This window comes from Orycteropus afer, unplaced genomic scaffold (assembly GCF_000298275.1).
Source record: "Orycteropus afer afer isolate SDZICR_OR568_19922 unplaced genomic scaffold, OryAfe1.0 scaffold00142, whole genome shotgun sequence".
NCBI classification, from domain to species: Eukaryota; Metazoa; Chordata; class Mammalia; order Tubulidentata; family Orycteropodidae; genus Orycteropus; species Orycteropus afer.
Genome location: NW_006921729.1, coordinates 6,627,721 through 6,639,800, shown reverse-complemented (window position 1 = coordinate 6,639,800; position 12,080 = coordinate 6,627,721). Strand labels below are relative to the sequence as shown.

At 42.5% G+C, this 12,080-nt stretch overlaps 1 protein-coding gene across 1 annotated transcript in view; it reads right to left on the bottom strand.

Annotated features, from left to right (window-relative positions):
* ENTPD3 (ectonucleoside triphosphate diphosphohydrolase 3) overlaps window positions 1-12,080 on the bottom strand; it is a 58,856-nt gene that overhangs the window by 36,701 nt on the left and 10,075 nt on the right. Inside the window, exon 3 of the mRNA XM_007945739.2 lies at window positions 5,457-5,574. Within this exon, the coding sequence (XP_007943930.1) occupies window positions 5,457-5,574 (118 nt within the window). The remainder of the gene's footprint in view (window positions 1-5,456; window positions 5,575-12,080) is intronic.

Genomic DNA, 12,080 nt, shown 5'->3' with positions numbered 1-12,080 from the left:
CATTGTAAATTTTGGTCAATGACATGAGACAAAGTATATGTGAACTGCTGTATGAAAAGTGAATTTACTCTGTAAATCTTCACCCAAATCCTAACAACAACAACAACAAAAAAGAATTATATCCAAAACCAGATTCTTTAATCCCTGCTCTGCTCACAACCTTCTTAGTATAACAGTACTATCATTTATACAATTGGTCGGACCAAAAATCTTGGTACCATCAACCTTGACAATTCACTTCCAATCATTCAAAAGACTGGAGAGACACCTTCAAAATACCTTTTAGGTTTGTGCACTGCTCAGCCCCTTCATCAGAACCACCCAAGATCAGGATTTCTCAATCTCAGCATTACTGACATTTTAGACCAGAAAATTTTTTGTTGTAGGGGCTGTCTTGTGTACTGTACAATGTTTAGCAGCATCTTTGGCCTCTACCCACTAGATGCCAATAGCACTTCCACCCCTGGTAGTGACAGTCAAAAATATCTCCAGACATTACAGTGTCCCCTGTTGGGCAAAAACACCCCAGGTTGAGAAGCAGTGGCCTAGGCTAGACCACCATCAAGTCCTCTCTCAACTTTACTGCGCTCAGAGCCCTTACTGGTTATCCCCAATCTATGTATTCTTCATCAACAGAATTATCTGTTAGAATTTTGTCATATCACATCATTTACCTGCTCAGAATTTTCTAATGGCTCCCAACATACTTTGAAAAAAATTTATTTGAGTAAAGCCAAAACCCCTTATAACACTACAAGACCCCGGCTATGGCTTCAGTTAGCTTCATTTCTCACTTTTCTTCCCTTGTTCATTCTGCTGCAACCACACCAACCCTGTGCTTTTCCTAGAGAATGCTGAACAGCTTCCATTCTGGGCTGTGTTCTTCCCACAGTCATTTGCATGGCTTACTTCCTCCTATCACTTAAGTCTCTGCTTAACTATCACCTTCTTTGTCCTTTCCTGACCATCCTATTTAAAGAGTGTGAGAATCCTCTATCCCTGTATCCTGGTTGATTTTTTTCTTCAAGCCACTTCTATCTGACATATTGTATACCTGTTTATATATTTTCCATCTGTCTTCTTCATTGGAGTTCCTGGGTGTTATAAATGGTTAAATGCTGGGCTACTAACTGAAAAGGTGGTGGTTCGAATCTACTGACAGGTGCCTTGGAAGAAATGCCTGGCAATCTACTTCTGAAAAACTAGCCACTGGAAACCCTGTAGAGCATAATTCTACTCTGACACAAATGGGGTCAGTCTCCATGAGCTAGAATCGACTCCTTGGCAACTGGATTTTCAGTGTTTTCATTAGAACATAAATTTCCTAAGAGCAGAGGCTTTATATATTTTGCTTGTTTGTGAATTCCAGGTACCAAGAACAGTTTCTGGCAAATATCAGGTACCCCATAAATATTTATTAAATGAGTGAATGAAAATTTAAAACCAGCATGCAAAACACTTCAGTAAAAGGGTCATACAGTCCAGTCTGCAGCAAACAAAATATATTCTGCTAGAGATGGTACCTGGATAAGGGCTGATGAGGAATTGAATAGGATGGTGAAGGATGGGGTGTCTTGAGTGTTTCACCAGAGGTCCTATTTGTATACGGTCCCTGGAGGGAAAAAGAAGATAGGGCTTGCAGGCTTATGAGGTACTGGGACCCACAACCCCAAAGGGAATTGAAATTGCTGTTGCTACATATGACAAAGGGGTTGAAGATATGAGCCAGAAGCAAAAAGTGTGTGTCTCAGCATGGGTTGTGAATGACTATTGACAAAGGATGTTTTTCCCATATGGTGGCCTGGTTTCTGAAGCAATTCTTTCAGGCATCTCAGTGGAGGACAGTTAAAATTAGGTGCCAGTGGAGTTTAAAGAGTTTCAAACCACCAGGTTAAAGGAAACAACATCTTGAATGTCTCTTGTGGGAGAAGGCAACAGCAAGCATGGGTACTGCAGAAGAGATGAGGAGCATGCAGGGGCCATTCCCCTCACAAGCGTGGTTTTGCAACAAGCAGCCAGAGCTACGGGCACCAGCACAGGTACCCACAGCAAAGGCAGTGTCCAGTGATTTATGGGAAACAGCATCAAGTGAGAACTGACACCTACCAGAGTCCCCTCTGAGGGGCTAGGCTTCCAGGACAAATGCTGGGTGAACTGGCATTCAGTACTCCCTCAGATTGGCCAAGTATGGGGAGTCCTGGGGAAATTTGTAACTGAGAAACCAGAAACCCAAATTATCCTTGGAGAAGCCACATTATCTTTGAGGAGATGACACTTGCTGAACTTCAAACTCTCTAATTTAAGCTGCCCTTTGAGGTCTTCTGGTTACTCAGAGGATATCTGGATGCCAGAAGCTACTGTGATCAAAGAAGGGAAGATCCATTTATGGATGTGGTATGGGTCCATGACTCTGCCCCTCCCTGAAATCATATATGCCATCCAGGGTGGGCCAAGGGCCCCTTGCCCCAAGGGACTGCCAGTGATCCTGCTCCACAAAAGCCCCACCTCTTCCTACAGTGATAGGTCTATCAGCACTGACTGGCTGAATTACTTTCCCAGGTCTAAAGAGATCTTGTAAGTTGGGGTCAGAGTAATCTTGTTTGGCAAGAAGATCCAGCAGGAGTCTGAAGTACTTAAAAAAAAAAAAAATACTGCTGTTGAGTCGACTCTGACTCATAGTGACCCCTCCTTGGGTTTCTGAGGTGGTATCTCTACGGAAGTAGATTGCCCAATATACACTACCGGAGCTCCCCTGAAGCATAGTATCCCATACATAAGTGTTCAGTAAGTGTTGGCTGTTATTATTCTGAAGTATAGTATTCCATGAATAATAACAGCCAACACTGATCACTTACTGATGCCAGGAATTTTCTACTGCTTTACATATATTATGTCATTTCTATGGCATAAGTATTATTATTATCATTCCTATTTTACAGATGAGGAGGTCAAGATTCAGACGAGTTAGGTAACTTTCTAGAGTTCATACAGCAGGGAAGAGAAGTCTTAATCACTATCCTACACTACTCTTGTCTTCAAGCAGGTAGTTTCTATTTTCTAAAGAAGCATCCCTTTTCACGCATGGAGGTGAGGAAATGGTTCAGAAGTTAGGAGAACAGAATTAAGATCTCTGGCGGAGGTCAGAGAAAGGCTACTGCTGCCTGTGTCTTGTGGATAACTATGCAAGTGTACTCCGAAAACATCCAAGTCCCCTGTTGTGGTGAGCGCAAAGATGTACTGTGCAGATACTCCTTGAAATAAAGACTTATTGTCCTAGTTGTCAGCTCCTTCAGGCTTTGCTTTAGCTGCAGAGAGATGCCTGGCTCAAGGTCTTGTTATTCCCAGAGTGGCAAATGTCCAGTGCCTGATGGTGACAAGAATGTAACAGCTCAGCCACTTCAGGCCATTCCAACCTGAGGCAGGATAACTCTAAGAGGCTAAAGCTTTGTCCAGGCTGCACTACAGTTTACTTCTTCTTCCCATTCCTTCTGCCACCTTCCTTCCACAGGTGTGGATCCCTAATAACTACCTTGCATTCCAAACTCTGTCTTCTCAACATCTGTTTCTGGAGAACCCAACCTGCAATACCTTTGCATCAGAGTAGGCATGCTCCTGGCCAAATCCCCTGGAAGGGAAGTTGATGAGAATGTACCTGGTTATCCAACAATCTCCCTATGGGAAAGGCTAACTCTGCATACCAACTTTTTCAATGCCATGTTCTCTAAGAAATTATATTTGTGTAATTTATTGAAAGAAATGAAGGAGGCTACTTGGGCTGGGAGAACTGGACTAGAGTTTCCGGCTGCTCTACACATTGATTGACCTGTTGCACTGTGGGATGAGGGTGTACCTGTGACTCATTTGGAACACACTGTGTGGGAAGCTCCAGGCCAACTTCAAGGTCATAATGCTTTCAAGAAGATGGCTTTAAAAAAGGCATACACATACACACACTCACCAACTGACCTGGATTATGTAGATTAAACATTTAATTGTAAAAGGCAAAGATCATAAAAATTTTGATAGAAAAATATAACAAATCATAAACTTTGAGGAGATGTTAAAAATAATAATATTAGCAAAGTATTCACATTCAAAACATAGACGAAATTCCCATGAATCAATAAGAAAAATCAAGCAATCCAGTAGAAAACAGAGCAAAGGATATGAACAAGTGTTTCATAGGAAACCATAACGGTTATACACATATGAAGTGATCCTCTGCCTTATTATTAACCAGTGGAATACAAACATTCATCATTTCCAAGGAAAAAAATGAACGAGCTGCAGTTACTCATATCAACGTAGATGAATCTTAAAAACCCAATGTAAGAAAGCAAAGAAATTACAGAAGAATGTATGCTTGAATCTGTCTTCAAAAACGAGAAAAACTAAATGCCAAGGACAAAACTATAAAGAAGAACAAGAAAACAGTTACATAAAATTCAGGACATGTTGTGGATGGGGGAAGAGAGTTATAATCAGAGGGTGGCATGGGGGGGGTGTCATTAAACCTGCTGCTGATGATCTATTTCAGGGGTAGATGGCCCACAAGTTATAGCCTGTTCACCACCATTGTTTTGTATGACCTATGAGCCAAGGTGGATTTTACATTTTTAAATGGTTGGGGAAAAAAGAAATTGAAAGAAGAGTAGCAGTTTGCGGTATGTGAAAATTATGTGAAATTCAAATTTTGGTGCCCATAGATAAACATTTATTAGATCACAGCCATGCTCATTTGTTTATGCATCGGCATCGTCCACCCCTCTTCCCCCTGTAGGAAAACAATTCTCCATGGGTCCCTCATTTTTCTGCATGTCTTGTGAGCAGAGGCACTAATTGTCTTTGGTCTGGACTATCTTTTCAAATATGTTTATACAGTGAACAGCCTTGGAAGATTAAGTGTCTCCTTCTAGAGCAAAAGGCAAGCATGTTGTTGTTGTTATGCGCCGTCATGCTCACTGCCAATTAGAAATGTTTCAGCTTCCCTAATATCAGGGTTCCACTTTTGTAACACAACCTCCTGCATGACCAGGTAGCTGGCTTCATTCACATCACCCTGTGAGAACTGGGGCTCAGGGAATTAACACAAGAAAATGCTGATACTCTAGTACTACTGCTACTGCTGGTACTGTAAGTAAGAATCTGTTCTTCATCCTAGCATCCACGAAACTGCCAGGGTAAAATCGCAGACCATTCACAGTTCTTGTCAAGCCCTGCCTTCCTCCATATTTACAGAAGAGAAAACTGAGGCCTGTTGAAGGGAAGTGACTGGCCCAAGGTCACCCACTGATGAACAGCAGTACTAGCACCAGATCTCATTTTCTTCCAACTCCCAGTCTAGTGCTCATTCCCTGCCTCCAGGCAGCTTCTCAGGACCTCTCCAGGCCTCTGAAGGACATTAGGAATCTACCTTACTCCCCACGTTGGGCCTCCCAGACACATTTCGGCCTTACCTCTCACAGTACATTTGAAGGTTTGACTGACCACTCCAGTGTTATTCTCCTTCTCTGCTGGCCATTGGTACACGTAGACTGTTGTTCTGGAAGATCCAGCATCCAGCACGATTCCATACTGGACAAAAGGAGGAAGTAAGAGTCAGAAATAGGCTGGGCTTCAGAGCTTTCCCCAGGTGACCACTGGGAATACCAAATACTCTTGGGAGTTTAATCCACACTGCTTCACTTAGGTAGGGCTAGCCAAAAAAAGAAAACTATTTTCCCCAAATCAACTTTGCTCCTTGGACTGTAGGGGAAGAGGATGGGATAAGGTAAGGTCAGCTGTTCTAGGGCATGGTTCTCAGCTTTGGCTTCACATTAGAAGCACCCAGGAGCTTTAAAAACTTCTAACACCAACGATGCACCTCAGACTAATTAAATCAGAATACCCAGGAGTGGACCCAGCCATCATTTATTATTATTATTATTTTTTAAAGCTTCCAATGTACAGCCAAGGTTGGGGATTAGTACACCAAGGATATTGCCTACAAAGACTGCTTCCCTATTTCCCCTCCCCTCATCCAGACCACTGACACAGGGGACAGAAGCCAGCTGGGTCTCAAGGGAAATGAAATGGTCAGTCACTTGCCTGTCCACTAGTCTCCATCAAACATCCAGGATTACAGTTTGGGACTAAACAATCAAAAGTCAAAAAGAAACTGCAGTAGGAAGTTCTCACAAGGGAGAGAGATCTTAATATCTGTATTAGCCCTCAGAATTTCCTTAGGAGGAAGAAAAATCAAAATAATATTAGGTAATTAATGTCTTTGAATTGTACATATGAAAAATATTGATTTGGCAAATGTGTTACATATATTTTTACAACAATGAAATAATAATATTGACATAGTGCCACTGCTTTCATAAAATATATGTGAACAAATAGTCAGGAAGCTGTTGCCAGGGCTGGCTATACACAGGAGAAAAGGCTGGGAGTCTTGAATAGTCTTGCCCAGCTTGAGGCAGGCAACAGTGAACTTCACCTGAAGGTATGGTCCCACCCAGGCCTTGTACCATATTCGACTAGGAAAGTGCATGTATTAGCAATCTGTGGGGACTGGAATCAGCAATGCTTACCTAAGCCCAGAATCTGGTTGTTCCCTGAGTCAGACCAAGGCAGCCAGAGGTTTTTTGGATGGCAACCTTTCTCATTTTTTTGCCACTAGTTTCCAAACCTCAAACCCAACCCACTGCCATCGAGTCATAGCAACCCTATAGGACAGAATAGAACTACTCCATAGGGTTTCCAAGGCTATAAATCTTTATAGAAGCAGACTGTCACATCTTTCTCCTGCAGAGCAGCTGGTGGGTTCGAACTGCTGACCTTTTGGTTAGCAGGTGAATGTCTTCACCACACCACCAGAACTCCTTACCACTAGATTAGCTTAATTTATACCAGGGTAGACAAAAGTGGGTTCTGGAGGCAGGCAGACTGGGATGCATTCTCACCTTTGCAACCCCGTAAGATGTCTCACCTCTCTAGGTTCCCTCAACTTTAGAAAATTTGCTTTCAGAAGTAAGTAGGAGACTGTATGTCTGGTATCAGTAGATGCTCAATAAATATAGGCAATGATAACATTTAGAAAAACCAGTGAAACTAAATAAATAGACAAAATGAAAAAGCAAGAAAAAAAAAGGAAGGAAAGTGAAAAGTATACCTTAAATCCCACTATTGTTTTAACACTTTGTTATATACATCTTTTCAAATGGCCTGTGTACCTTTGTACATGTGTACACATGTGTTTAGATATGTATCTTTAAGTCAACAGAATAATATTATACATTGTCTTTTTTAAATTGCAATTTGCTGATTAAACAATTTTTACATGTATAATTCAGTGACACTCGCTCAGTTCTCTAGTGCTGCTATAACAGACATACACAAGTGGATGGCTTTAACAAACAGGAATTTCTTCTCTTACAGTTTAGGCTAGAAGTCCAATTTCAGAGTGCCAGCTTTAGGGGCTGGGTGAAGGCCCCTCGACCTTGAGCTTCAGCTGTGCCTCTTGTTCCAGGCTCACTGGAGCTGATGTCTTCCTCTAACTTATACAGCTGCTGACTGCTGAGGCTAACTAACCCAAGATCAGCAGGTAAAATGGCACGATCTCAAAATCAGCAGGCAACATGGCAGCCCACTGCTTCAAGTTCAGGAACAATCCCAAGATCAGTAGGCAACATGGCCAAAATATGCCACAAAGGTAGAGACCTTTCCCAAAGTGTCTTCATATTTACTGGGCCACACCCTAAAGGCAACTACCACATTCAATCTCGTCATGGGGAATAACTACATCTAGCTGCCGCACATTCAAAATCATGGCCCAGCCAAGATGTGACACACAGTCTTAACTACCACAGATATTATTACATTCATCATGTTGTTTAACTATTACCACTATCCTTTTCCAGTTAATCCATCATCATTAACAGAAACTCAGTGCCCCTTTTACTTAGTCTTTTGCAAAGCTCTTTTCTCATTTAACAGTATTTAATAGTATATATCATGAACATCTTTCCCTGCCAGTAAAATAGACTTATAGCACCATTTTTAATATGTTCATCACATCCAGTGTGATATGTAGAATAAGTTATTTAACCAATTCCCTCATTCTAGGCATGTAGGAGGTTTCCAACTTTCTACTATTAAATGCTTTTTATTTTAAATGGGACCAACCGGCCCCCCCAATATTGCTTCAGTCTCTGAATCACAGCTTCTCCATTATGTTGAGATAGAACATCTTGTGTACAATGGTATTTAAACTTGGACAGCCTCTTAGTCTCAGCCCTTGAGTCTGATGAATGTTGATCAGGATGCCAACATGACATCCACCATGGTGAACAAGGGCAGGCATTGTTCACGCTCTGTCCAGGCTGACAGTCACAGTGAGATTAAAGCACAGGTTGAAACTGAGGGAAAGAAGGAAAACAGGCACTGAAGAGGCCTGGGCCTCTTTATTCTCAGCCTGCTTTCTTTCCCCCCTCTTGTTGCTGACCTGATCACCCCCGACCAGCACACCCTGTATGGCACTGACCCCAAAAAACAAGAGAGAGAATAAGAAAATAACAACTCCAGCGGGTACACCTGCCTTTTCCCAAACTACCTTCTCTCCCACCTCTCACAAAGAATGTGTGCTTTCCTAAGTCTGAAGCCCAAAGCTGCTGGACCAAGATCAAAAAGAATAGTGACCATTCTCATTTGCAACTCTAGCTGAGATCCAGCTCTCACCAGGGCCTGGGGCAGCCAGAGACTCAGCTCTGAGGGCCAGGAGAAAGGGCTGCCCCTCTAGGCACCTGACGAAGGTACTGGCAGGTCTACCCTTAAGGCTGAACTGTGCTTCTGACTCATACAGACCTATTCCACCATTGTTCACTGACATTTTCAAAAGTGGATAAATTGGTCTTTAACCAATTTTCAGAGCAAATTTGCCTTAGCTCAGTGGAGCTCAATATGGCTCAATGGGGAGTAAAGGAGAAAACGAATTTTATTCACTTCACTAGGTGGGTGATGTTTGAATGAAAAGTAGTAATATGTAATCTTCTAATGCAGTGTCAGAAAACAACATGGCTTGAATGTGGATCTGAAGACACAGTGGGTTAACCAAAAGGAAACAGTCTTCAGACTGAACTTCATAGTCCAAAAGGCAGACTCTGATCTTCTAACAAAAGCAAAAGTCATAAGGTCAGGTTGCCTAGATTTATTATTACTATAATAAGAACACTAGTAGTAATAAATATTCATTGAGTATAGGCAGTCCCACTGTTATGAACAAGAGCTGTTCCTAAGTACATATTTAAGTTGAATTTGGAGGTAAGATGGAATAGATGCATACTCTTCTTATTTAGCCTTTCAAAGAAAGCTCTGGTGACACAGTGGTTAAAGCATTCAGCTGCTAACAAGAAGGTTGGCAGTTCCAGCCACTCTGCAGAAGAAAAGATGTGGCTGTCTGCTTCCATAAAGATTTATAACCTTGGAAACCCAATGGGGCAGTTGTACTCTGTCCTGTAGGGTCATTATGAGTTAGAATCGACTCAATGGCAGTGGGTTTGGATTAGTGAAAGAAAAGACTCTAAGCCATTTCAATGATTTAAAAGCTGCACGGGCAAAAAGTAGAGGTGATTGTGATGAATTTGTTGCGAATAGGGGTTGCTTCAGTTGTTTCAAAGTAAGAGCAAATTTACATAACATTAAAGGGCAAGTAGGAGTTGTCCATAAGTTGGCTGTTGTCTGTAAGTTGGACGTTCATAACCTGGCACTTACTATGTTAATAATAAGCCAAACACTGTACAAAGTGCTTTAATAAGTGTTATCACCTTCATAAGGAGGTACTATCAGTATCCCCATTTGACAGATGGGGAAACTCAGGTCCACAGAAGTAAATAACTGCCTAAGGTCACATACCTAGGACCAAACCTGGTCTAACTAACTCTCAAACCTGTATTTATAGCCCCTGTACTTTCTACTGGGAGCTCTGGTAGCATAGTGGCTAAGACACTTGCCTGCTAACCAGACGGCTGGCAGTTCAAACCCACCAGCCACTCCTCGGAAGGAAGGTTGGGCAATCCTACTTCCATAGTGATACTGCCTCAGAAACCCAAGGAGGGGTCGCTATGAGTCGAGTTTGACTCGACGGCACATAACAACAACAACATACTTTCTACTAAGTTCTAAGTAAATCAAGTCTAATGGGTGACAGTTTAGTTCTAAGGTGCCCGATACAGTACCACAGATTTTCTTTGTCCAGATAAAAGGTCCCATAAAAAAGAACACTCTTAATTAAGCACTGTGCAGATCTGGCTGGAAAAGAGATAGACCAGTTTGAATAAGGAGCCCAGGGGCCTTCTGGAAAGAGAGACCAGTTATCCAACTCTTGCTCTTCAAGGAGGTATATCTGGTTGGGCTTCAAGGCACCAGCAATCCAGGCTGATGACCAAGGCTTAAGGAGGCTAGAAGGGAATAGTCAACCTGACCTGACCCAGTGGTTGTGCTTTGGAGAGTAGTGACTGAACATGGGAGAGGGAATTAAACAGCCCATAACCTTGGCACCCAACGTGCAGAAAAGATGTAGCTCAAGCAGGTCACAGACTGCATCCCTGAAACTGTGAGACTGTGCAGGACTCATCTTCAATGGTGACATTCTATGGCTATAAGAGTCAACAGGATGCTGATCATACAGGACTGAAAAGCTCTGGGGCTCTTGGACAATTAAGACTGAGGATAGAGAAGGGAGAAGCCTCAGGAGGAAGCTATTGGGCTTAATGATAATAGAGCAAGTGGGGGCCTGTGTGAAAAATAAAAGCCATGCCATCATGTTTACTCTTTAAGCCGGTGGAGCAGGTCAGACCAGTAACACAAGGAAAAAGGGACTGGGACAGTTTAGACCCTTGACTGAATAATTCTGCTCTAAAACACAAATAAGCCACAGTCAGGTAAGCCATGGTCATGTTTAATAGCCAGATATCATGACATTTCATGACAGTTTTCAATAACATTTCAGGATCCTGAAGATGGACAACTGTCAGCAATACACAAAGACAAAACAGGGCTTTGAGAACATAAAAATCACAAACTGTTAAAAAGTCCTCATATTCATTTACCTTCACCCCACACCTCCAATACATAATTGTAAACAGGAGAGAGGTCTCGGAACACCCTGAGAAAACTGCATGTACATCAGTCTCTTCCAAGGCTGGCGTTCTGTCTCTGGTTCAACTGGCCCAGAACATCTGTCTTTTCTCACATGTAATCCACTCAGTTGAAGAAAATGGGCGTTCTGAGCCAATCTTCCAGTGTTACACAACTTCCTGTCCCCTACAGTTGTGACTAGGGCCTGATACCAAGACTGTGAAGAAATTAAAAATATTTTCTTTCAATTGTCTGCTGATTGGGACAAGGTGTGTCTTCTGGTCTCTTCAAACTCTTGCTCATGAGGCTACTGTAAACTCCTTTCTTCCTTCTATACTCTGGGTAAGGAGCCCTGATAGCACAGTGCCTGGTGGCACATTGGCTGCTAACAGATGGTTGTGGTTCAAATCCACCAGCTGTTCCATGAGAGAAAGATGTGGCAGAGAGAAAGACGTGGCAGTCTACTTCCATAAAGGTTATACAGCATTGGAAACCCTCTGGGGGCAGTTCTACTCTGTCCTATAGGGTCACTCTGAGTCAGAATTGGACTTGATAGCAATAGGTATATTCTAGGGAGATTGGTTCAGCACTCAGCTACTAACAAAAAGGTCAGCAGTTCAAACCACCAGCCATTCCATGGGAGAAAGATGTTGTAGCCTGCTTCCTGAAAGCATATCTAGCCTTGGAGACTCTATGGAAGTTCTACTCTGTCTTGATAGGGTTGATATGAGTTAGAATTGATTAGATGGCAACAGGTTTGGTTTGTTTTTTATACTCTGGGTGGTCTAAATGGTTTGCACTTAACTACTAACCTTAAAGGATGGCAGTTTGAACCCACTTAGAGGTACCACGGAAGAAAGGCCTGATGTTGTTGTTGTTCTTAAGTGCCGTCGAGTCATTTCCGACTCATAGCGACCCCATGCACAGCAGAACGAAACACTGCCCAATCCCGCGCCAGCCCC